The following is a 10331-nucleotide window of genomic DNA, read 5'->3' as shown; positions in this document are numbered from 1 at the left end:
GATGTCCTTTCTTTCAGGAAATTAGAAAACATTTGGTATTCTCTCAAAGGCTCTGAAACCACATTTTCAAGAATCTGGTCACCGCTTTTCTACCACGCTATGTCTTTGACATTTGATATGACCCCATGAGTGGTGCTCCCCTCACTTTGTAGTTATATCGGCGTAAACCCTTTATCTAACTTTTATAGTAGTTATAGTAGCACAGAACAGATTAAGCCTTTTAGTTGCCCCATTTTATTTGCTTTTTGATTAATTAATTTATATTTTATTTATTTCTGTAAGACCCAGGACACTCTGGAGGGACTATGTTTCTCGGCTGGCCTGGGAACGCCTTGGGATTCCCCCGGAGGAGCTGGCCCAAGTGGCTGGGGAGAGGGAAGTCTGGGTCTCCCTGCTTAGGCTGCTGCCCCTGCGACCCGACCCCGGATAAGAGGAAGACAACGGATGGATGGATGGATGGATGGATAGCTACCTTAGCTTTGACCTAGCCTTATTCTACTTTCATTAAGCCTTTTGTTACTTTTTGCTATCCTTTTGCTTCCTTTAGCCTCTAGCTATCCTGCTCATTTTACCTATGCTTTTGCCTCTTTTAGCAACCATTTTTGCTACTTTTAGCAAGCATATTATTATGTTTTGCAAGCATTTTGCTTATTCAAGCTAGCCTTTTGCTGCTTTTTTATTAGCATTTTTGATACTGCTAGCATTTTACTACTCTTAGCTAATGGTTTTTGCTTCTTTTAGCTTAAACAACTCTGTTTGAGCTTCTTGAGAAAAGTCGTTCAGCTCTCAGTCGTTCTTTAGCTGCAAAGAAAAAAAACCGAAGTTGCGTTTTTCACTTTTAGAATCAAACTTTTTCCGGTAAAACTCCGGTAAATAAAATGAGCCGTTCTTCTTCTGGCCTACCCTCGTGACATCTCTCTCCACCTTCCTTTGGCGGTCGGAGAGGAGCCCGTCGGCTGACATGGCGTTGGTGCTCTTCACTGTTTTGATGATAGATATGTAGGAGAAGAGCATGATCATGACGGGGACGAAGAAGCAGAAGATGAGGATGGAGACGATGTAGGACTTGTAAATCGTAGAGTAATTGGCTTTGGACCAGTCCACCTCACAGGTGCCATATCCTCGATCTTGAAAACACAAGAAGCCGAGGTCAGATTGCAGCTTATTGATTATAAAACATATTAAAACAGTTTTTTTGTTTTTGTTAGACAGACCCGTGAAGCTGCCCCATCCCAGCAGTGGAGCCACAGACCAGAACAGAGCTCCGGTCCAGATGAAGATTAACGCGATGGCAACCGTGTTCACGCTGATGCAATGAGCTGCGAAAACAAAAAGCAACATTTGGAAAACTTTAAAACCCCAAATTATGAATCTGACCGTGGGACTGACTTTTGGTTCAAAAGGTTAAATGTTGGGATTTTTGGCAAAGACAGAACAGAAACAGTGAGAGGCTTGAAAAGATGCTAAATTCTTGACTTGCTATGAATGTTTGTCCTGACATTTGTTGAACAATGAAGTCTTTTCTCACATTCGCAGCCTTTGCAAACATCTGCGACCGCAAAGGACCTCTGCTGTTCAGGGGAAGAAGAATAAACTGTTGTGTTTTTCTGCAGGTCTCATATGTGTCACACCTTAAAGGGACACTTCTGATCTTTAGAAGTGAGAGTCTGTGGACATATTACGAACAATGAACGGTTTTCTTATCGCTCTTTGAATGACATCGGTTTGGAAAATGGAGTTTAAGGTGCGACACATAATACAGCCTGGTTCCTGTAGGTTCAAGAAACATACCTCATAAAGACCAGGTACGTACTGGTACTTACTGAGTACTTACCTGGTAGTTATAGGAGATGCACCTGATACTTACTGTACCTGTACCAGATATCTACAGGGAAGATACCTGGTACAGACCTGTTTCTTACTGAGTATGTCTCTGGTACTTGATGGGTACATCCCTGGTACTTACAGGGTATATACCTGGTACCTGCCTCTTTCTTACCAGGCACATATCTTATATTTACATACATACAGAGTATGTACTTAGTACTTCCCAAGCATTTGCCTGATATTTACTGGGTAAGTAATTACAGGGTACGTACCCGGTAAGAACCAGGTAAGTATCTTGTACTTATTAGGTAAGTACCTGATACTTACCTGGTTCTTACCAGGTACATATTTGGTATTTATCTGGTACATGCATGGTATATACTTGATACTTGCAGGTTACTTACAGGGTATGTACCTGGTACCTCTGAAGCTGTTTTTTATGTATTTGCCATAAAAACTAACAGCTGGCCTCAATGCAGCCAAGACCAAAGTGGATGTCCGCCATCTTTAAATGGCTTCAATCTCAAAGGTTTCATCGCAGTTTGTGCTAGCGCTAATTTCTGAATGTTTACGCTGCCATCAGTTTCACATTAGATGGTTTTTCCAGCAGAAATGATCTGATATTCTTACCAGAAGGACCCCGGCTTGTTAGCTGCTGCAGGAACACACTTTGGTTTTAGACGCCCTCAGGTTAGCCGTTAAACTATTTCTCCAAAGAGCCATCTGCAGCAGGTAAGATAATAATTGTTCATAAGCTTTCTACAGAACCCTGCTTCCAAGAAGGTGAGCTATTAGTTAAATATTATGCCGTGTAGTTTATGGTGCTTTTATTACTGACTGGCTCTTTTATCAAAACATCTTTGCAGCATTTAAATTTCTCTGTTTCGCTCCAGTTGTTTGCAGCAACTGTTCTGTGGCAAAACATACAGTTTGTGATTCCCACATTTACCACTAATGCTTATAGTTTACCGTCCAACATAAAATACCAACACTCACAGGTTCACAAAGCTTAAAGACAACCACAAACTCTGTAAAAACTCAGAGGCAGTTGCTCAACCTAATTTCCACGTAATTAGGACATTCTTCGACATCATTTTCGTGCCAGAAAAAGAAAATTTCACCTCAAATTGACTTAATGATACGTTGGTGGAATATAAACAGAATCGCTGGAGACGTGTGGTCGTTATTTCCACCGCTGAAGTCAGTAATAGAGTTTGATTTGATGAAAACACAGGTTTTCTGTCAGATAAGAGCTGGTGGAATGTGGAGGAGGCGGTGGCGCCGGTACAAAGCCTTTTCTGCGTTCCTTTCTCACTTTCATCCTGTAGAAGTTCTGACCTTTGTGCGGGTGGCATCCTTTGATGTATCTGGTGACGCTGATGACGGTCAAGGTGTTGATGCTGACGAGGCCGAAGAGCAACGTGAGGAAGCCGTCCACCTGGAAGAAGATGGAGAGAGGTGACCACTGGTTCCCAACATCTCAGCTTCCAAGTGTCTTCATCATTCTGGGCATCGATTCCATCAGTTTGTCTTACTTGATGCTACAGTTCAACTCTTCCCCCTACATTCTGATCTGCATCCAGAGTTTTTAACTAAAATCCTCTTATGATGAAATGGAACAGAGTTATAGGTGTTATCTCATGCCAGATCTGGTCCTGGAGGGCCGCTGTCCTGCATGTTTTAGATATTTCTCTGCTTTGACACACCTGATTTGAATTACTGAGTGATTAACAGGCTTCTGCAGAACTTAAAGACCTGCTGAAGAGCAGAGAAACAACTAAAACCTGCAGGACAGCGGCCCTCCAGGACCAGGATTAGACACTCCTGGTTTAGAGTATATGTTGAGGATGATTCTCAGCTACTTACACATTTAATTTTATCTGAATATCTGTAAAATTGACTGAGTTACAGCCATTTTCTTTGTGTGTTTTCCAAAGCTGCTTAGCTGTGGTGGCCATTTTCAGTGGTGGCGGACTCCAAACCGAGCTGAGCGAGCGCCTAAAGAAGATGATCGTCCGCCGTCAGAGAACGATCGTCTTTTGAACCCAAAGCCTTCTTAAGGGGGAATTAAGTTACCGTGTTTCAGTTCAGCTGCAGGTATGTGACACCCAGCACCCTGCTGGGTCACGTCCTCCTTTAGGGTCGCCCACTGATCGCTTTCTCAACCTGCCTTTATCCTAATCCTTTTAATGTCAGTCATCGTGTCACATTCTGCAGGTTGCAGGATCTGAACCAGCTCTTTGAGTAGTTTAGCTTTCAGACACGCTGAACTTGGAATCTCAGAAGCACTGATTTGTAGACGTCTTGTCTGCTCCTGGAAGCTCCCATTAGGCTCAGTCACACAGGATAATGTCCTTGGGTGAAAAGCACACGGATTGGGCCAAGATTGAGCCGTTCGTGTCACATCACGCTCTGCTCCTCGCGTCTCCTTCGCCTTTCTGCTTCTCTTTTTATAATAACGCTCGTTTTGTTCACTTGCATTAACTCAAGACATTCCCTTCTTTCACAGAACGGCACAAAACAAACAAAAGCTGAAAATGTTCTGCACCCACCCTCTACTGTTCTATGGAGCTGTTTTTAAAAGTCCTTGCGTGAAAAAGCCCAATCTCACCTAAAGCTAGCCTTGAGCAAGAAAAATACCCAGTTTGAATTTCAAGCTGAAGAATGACAGCTATTTCATTTTGAGCTGAGGCAGCGAGGGAATATAAAAACACCGAGGGAAACAGCGCTCTAAAGAGCCGTTGGGCAACAACTCGTTTTATTCGTTTAACCTTTTAGAGCCGAAACATCCATGTTGGAGTTCTTGTCGTGCTCCGTCTGGTTGTTGGTTTCCTGCTGGAGGAGTTTCACCAATCGTAATCTTATTATAGATTTAACCTGAAGCCCACATGGCTGCTACCATAATCCGGTTGAAACGCTCGCACGCCGGGTTACACAAAATCTAACTTTAGTGTAACTCATTCTGTACCAACGCTCCGGACTTTTCGTCCCTTCTTAATGCACAATTTAAGGAAAATCTTGGCTGTGCAGAATAAAAATGGTTGTTTCCTTTTACCTGGCAGGTCCAGATCCATGTGATCAAATACCCATCATCCTTCAGTATGTTGAATATTTCCAGGATTCCTCTGGAGTAGCCGAACACCGAGATGCTGGCGTCAGAGACGGCAAGGTTTAACGTGAAGAAATCCGTGGGCTGAAGCGAGGCCCGCTGCCGGTAGAGGACAAATATCACCAAACTGTTTCCGAACCACGACAGCCACCCTGAGAAGAAGAACACGGGGTAGTCAGCCTCGTGCGGTCTGCGAAAGAGACGCGATGGTGGATCAGGTGAAGACTGGGTGGGTCCACGCTGAAGGTAAAACTGGCTTACAGTAAAAAAAAAAGGACAAATTCAGATTATAACCTTTGGGAAAATGGAACAGAGGGGCTGCTCATAGTGTAACATCATAATATAGGCCATCCATCCCTCCATCTATCAGAAGTAAACCAAAAACTTCGTCTTTTGGTTCAGCTCCTTCTTCAGAAGACGCCGTCATCGCTGCAGACAAAGCCCCGACTTGTTATTTCGATCTCTCTTCAGCAGCTCAGACCTAAATCATTTTACTCTGCGGTTGGATAACAGCAACAATAAGCCACAAAAAAGCCCCGGTCTTTTTTTAAGCCTCTGTTACACAAAAAAAAGATCCTCTGACTCTGTTTGCTGGCAGTAGACCGGCACCATGGATTCATAAAAAAAACAAAAACTGCTTATCTTGGGTGTTTATTTATGAGTTATTTAACTAAAGAAGTACAACTGAAGCACAGACTTATAAAACCTCAATGAGTCCAAACCTAAAATGAGATCTTTTATAGATTTCCAGTTGTTTAAAAAAGCCACTTCAAGAACTGCACGAAGCGTTTAAGGACAATTTGCAACAGAAATACAAACAGAAGCAGTCGTAACGAGGGTTTCACCGTTTAACTACACTTTGTGATGGTCAGCTTACCCAACACCAACAAGTAGGCTCCAATGATGGTTTCTCCTTGTTCAGAAAAAGGAGGGTCAGCATGCAGACTGCTGAGGTTATTATTCCTCCATGGAATATTCACCACCTTCATGGGTAGACCCTTCAGCGTTATTTCCATGGCCCTGAACCTTGACGCCTCGGCATGAATTCTTCCTGCACCCCCGACAGCAGCTCTGCCCTCTGCTCCTTTCAGCGGACGCTGTAGTCTTGCACAAGCAGAGATGTCGGGTCAGTTCATTTTAAATCCAGCTTAGACGCAGCCACTAAGACCTGACCGCTCACCGTTTGGATGACTGCGGCCGTAATCCCGTCTATTACTTACAACTAAGAAGGGTGGAGGTTTTGGGTGGAAATCCCCATCAGCGGAGAAATAACCAGTCAGTTGGTCAGCTGGGGGGGGTCCAGGAGTTTTACAGCATTTAGCTTAAAGTAGGTAAAGAAGAAGTAATCCTGGTAAGAGGCTCAAAAGCAAAATTCAAGTTTGCCACGCGATGCTACAGCCTTGGCAAGAGCGTCTCCTGAGATTGATTTAGCCTCCAGAGCAGAGCTTGGTCAGCAGCTCATCTGAACGCACATTCAGGCGAAGACTTTTGGGGAATTCAATGGATGACAGGTCTTCAAGCTCTACAGAGACCTGTTAATCATTCAAATCAGGTGTGTTGGAGCAGGGAAACAACAGAAACATGCAGGATGGTGGCCCTCCAGGACCAGGATTGGACACCACTGCTCCAAGAAAAACATCATGACAGACTGATATTCTGCAAAGATCTTTTCCGACTGTTTGGCACATTTAGGGAGAAGAAAAGGAGAATGCTGCCATCGGTTCTTTGTCATGCCATTAGTAAAGCATCCAAAAACCATTCATGGGTGGGGTCACAAGTTTCCCCAAGAACATAGGCATAAATAAAGAATGGTACCTAAACATCCTCCCAGAGGAGCAATTTGGTGACTGTCATGGTTTTGAGGTTCTTGGTCAGAGGTTTCAGTTGTCTTTATTTGTGCCGGAGTGCTGTCATTTGTTGCAGTTTTGGGTTTTTCGTATTTTCCATGGCCATAGTTTTCCCTCAGCTCCCTCGTTTTACTCATCGCATACAGTACCTTTGGTTCATCAGGGATCGACTCGCCTGCTTCTGCTCAACAATCACCCATTTAATCTCCTCTGCTCCTGCAGTCTCTGTCAGGTCATCACATCTAACACTGCCCAGTCCTGGTTCTCGGTTCCACATACCTGTTTTTTTTGTATTTATTAAATCATTTCTGCATTCGTAGGTCTTAAAACATCGTCATTTCCATCGTGATGGAGCTGTGTGCCAGAAGGCGAAGTGATAATCGAGCGGCTCGGGGAACTAAACATTAAAATCTTGGGTCCATGGTCAGGAACTTGTGGTCACAGCACGCCAGGGTGAAGTTCAGAGATCTTGGAAAAGAAGGACCATCACTTCAAATTTAGACTCTTTGTGTAAACTTAATGTAATTGTCAAGAAAAGCTGTTGAACCGTTTGTAATTATACTTCTGTAAACCATAGAAACATCTGATAAAAAGGATCTGAAGCAGCAAACTTTGCAAAAAAACAACAACTAGAGTCGTTCTCAAACGTTCAGGCCACAAATGTTAATTTTTTTTTAACAAATATAGTAAACAGGAAGCTGTTTTCAGCAGCCTGTTAGCAACAGTTGACGTCATCCAGACCTTTTTAAAAATCCTTTTTTTAATCTCTGACCTCAAAACCTGCAAAGATGTCCGACGTCTCTCTGCACCGTTTCTCTAGGGATTTGTTAAACCTTCCTTTTAAAAAGAGGGCAGTGACCCTGGAGTCATATGTGACTGCAAATCAAGTTCATGTGGCCGAATGTCTGCTGCGTCAAATTTATGATGCAATGATGTCAGAGTGAAGGAATCTGGCACCTCGAGAGCAAACTGAACAGATCCATGTGATTTACCGTAGTAAAAACAAGCAGCTGTTTTGGCTTATTGGGAGACGTTATTGATTAAATACGTTTGTAAGAGTACAATTGCACCAAGTCAGCCGTCCTCCAGGCTTCTCCTGTTTACAGTGAGGCTCTCTGTGGTGGCAGACCTGCTGCAGGGGGAACCTGAGCCACCGCCCCTCCGAGTGCATCCAGCTCACAGTGCACACCTTGTTTTCCGTTTCTGGCTGCCACAGAGCGGCTCCGCTGGCCCTCAGGATGTGGAGGAAAAGGCCGCTGCCAGAAACCTCGGCGCTTCCGAGTTTTTCTCCGCCAAACCCCTTTTCGAAAGCAACTACGGAGGCGAAGACGGAGCTGAAGGGGAAAGTGCACGTCTGACCCGAACGACCTGCTTTGCTCGTTTAAAATACAGGTACCTCGTATGACATCTGCAGCTCTGCAGGCATTCAGAAGCTCTTTCAGTAGAAAACAGTCGTGCAACATGAATGTATTTGTATCAGTCAGAGACTCCCATTAATGAATAATAATAACAATACATTTAATTTATAGGGCACTTTACATTCAAGAATCTCAAAGTGCTACATCAGATTAGATCAAACATGGCCATCAAAATTACAAAACAAATAGGTTTTCAGTCCTTTTTTGAAGGAGTCTACAGTCTGTGGTTCCCTTAAATGATCTGGAAGTGAGTTCCACAGGCAGAAGGCTCGGTCCCCCATGGTACTGAGCTTTGTTCTGGGGATTTGTAGAGGGCAGGAGTTACCAGAACGGAGAGAGCGAGTTTTATTGTGTGGAAGAAGCAGTTCTTTAAGGTACGGGGGTGCATTGCCATGTATACACTGGTGTGTCAGAAGACCAATCTTATGCTGGATTCTGGCAGAAACAGGAAGCCAGTGAAGAGAATGCAAAACTGGTGTGATATGGTCATATTTTTTAGTTTTTGTTAAAAGGAAATGAAGACGTGGTTGGAGTCACTCCTGTCATCTTCAGCCACACAGGAGAGGTGAGATCATCGCTGCCTTTTCCTGAACACCACTGTAACTGCGTTATTTTGGTAATTCGGCTGACTTGGACTCTCCGTGATCGGCTGCAGCCCCAAACAGAGAATCCGTCCATCCCCCCTCCGTCACTGAGTCCTGCATGTTGTTTAAAGGCTTTACGTTTGCATTCTTGTCCTTCAGCATTCACACATTTGGGATTTGTTTCTTTTTCCCTGTTGTACCAAAAGCCCCCAACGCTGAGGCAGCGAGGCAGCCACAGTAAGCCTCTGTACCATCAGGCTCGTGGCGATCGCTCTGTCTCGAGCGAAGCCCGGGATGTGAGGTGAAAAGCTCGCAATTTCCCAAATGGAAAATCACAGACACATGTACTGTTGTGCGTCAAAGGCTACAAGTCTGTCTGGGGGCAACAAAGTCCCTCTTCACAGGGGACGAACGCCATGTCGAGAGCCCAACACGGGGTCGGCTTTTAAATAAATCTCCACACACGATCAGGAGGAACAGGGGGTGTTTGTTCGGAGGGTCCACGCAGTGTCGAGCTAAAAGGCCCGCCTGTCGTTTCTGAGCTCGAAACACGCAGCAATACGTTGTTGTTTTTTTTAAAACCGTCCTTCTCGGTCACAGCTGTTAAAAGATACGAGCTTTTCGCCGACGTGGTCAGGAGCTCCTACAGAGATGTTTGTTCAGGGAGGCGTGTCAGAATCTGGATTATATTCCATCGAAAGCCGGAGGGAAGGGCTCCGTGTTCGCACTCTTTTTTTTTTTTTTCCTGAAGAGTTTGAGCTCTTTGGGGAAATATCAGCAAACAGAAGTGAGCGTTTCATTAAAAGTCACCCGAGGATGACCTTTTTATGCTCCTGTAAAAAGTTCAAAGTAAGCGGAGAGCTTCTCGCTCCCGTCTGGATGGAGTCTTTATGAGTTCAGCTGAGATCATTTCTCTGTTTTTGATTAGTTTTAAGCAAAATCCCATAAAGAACAGGACGTATTTTACTGAAACTTGCAGAAACTAATAACTGGATGTACATCTACAGTGATTAATTTTAGGGTTTAAGATGGCCGACTCTAAAAATGACAAAAAGTGGACATAAACCAGTCAGTTTGGCGGATATTGACTTAAAAATAGATGTGGTAGTAGCTGAGAGTCATCCCAAACACGTATAATGAGCACAAAATGGTGACACAACTTCTGGAATCAACTTTGTTGGTCTGTTAGCAAAATATCTCATGAACCGATGGACGGATTTCAATGAAACCTCCAGGAAGTAAAAATGGCGTGCACGTCTACAGCTGACTGACATTGGGAGACAACCCAATTCAAGATGGCCGCCACAGCCAACTAACCTGGCAAAACACAGAAATGGCTACAACGCAGCCAGTTGTGCGGATATTAAGCTAAAAAACTGCTGTTAGCGAAATATCTCGTGAACCAGCGAATGGTTTTTGTTGAAACTCTCGCAGACAGACGAATCACGGGACGTCTGCCTGCAGCTGGAGTCAGTTCAGTTCAGTTCAAGATGGCCACCATAGCTAACTGACGTTAGCCGACACAAAAAATGACCCTAGCTCAGTC

At 44.1% G+C, this 10331-nt stretch overlaps 1 protein-coding gene across 1 annotated transcript in view; it reads right to left on the bottom strand.

Annotated features, from left to right (window-relative positions):
- Positions 1-6063, bottom strand: part of LOC108248132 (visual pigment-like receptor peropsin) — a 7704-nt gene extending 1641 nt beyond the window's left edge. The window contains exons 1-5 of the mRNA XM_017436674.3: positions 5814-6063; positions 4883-5088; positions 3166-3265; positions 1215-1319; positions 904-1127 (exon numbers count right to left, since the gene is read on the bottom strand). Of these exons, the coding sequence (XP_017292163.1) occupies positions 904-1127; positions 1215-1319; positions 3166-3265; positions 4883-5088; positions 5814-5952 (774 nt within the window). The 5' untranslated portion in view covers positions 5953-6063. The remainder of the gene's footprint in view (positions 1-903; positions 1128-1214; positions 1320-3165; positions 3266-4882; positions 5089-5813) is intronic.
- Positions 6064-10331: the final 4268 nt, after the last annotated feature.

This window comes from Kryptolebias marmoratus, linkage group LG22 (genome assembly GCF_001649575.2).
Source record: "Kryptolebias marmoratus isolate JLee-2015 linkage group LG22, ASM164957v2, whole genome shotgun sequence".
NCBI classification, from domain to species: Eukaryota; Metazoa; Chordata; class Actinopteri; order Cyprinodontiformes; family Rivulidae; genus Kryptolebias; species Kryptolebias marmoratus.
The sequence above is the reverse complement of the archived record's forward strand: the minus strand, read 5'-3'. Positions and strand labels throughout refer to the sequence as shown.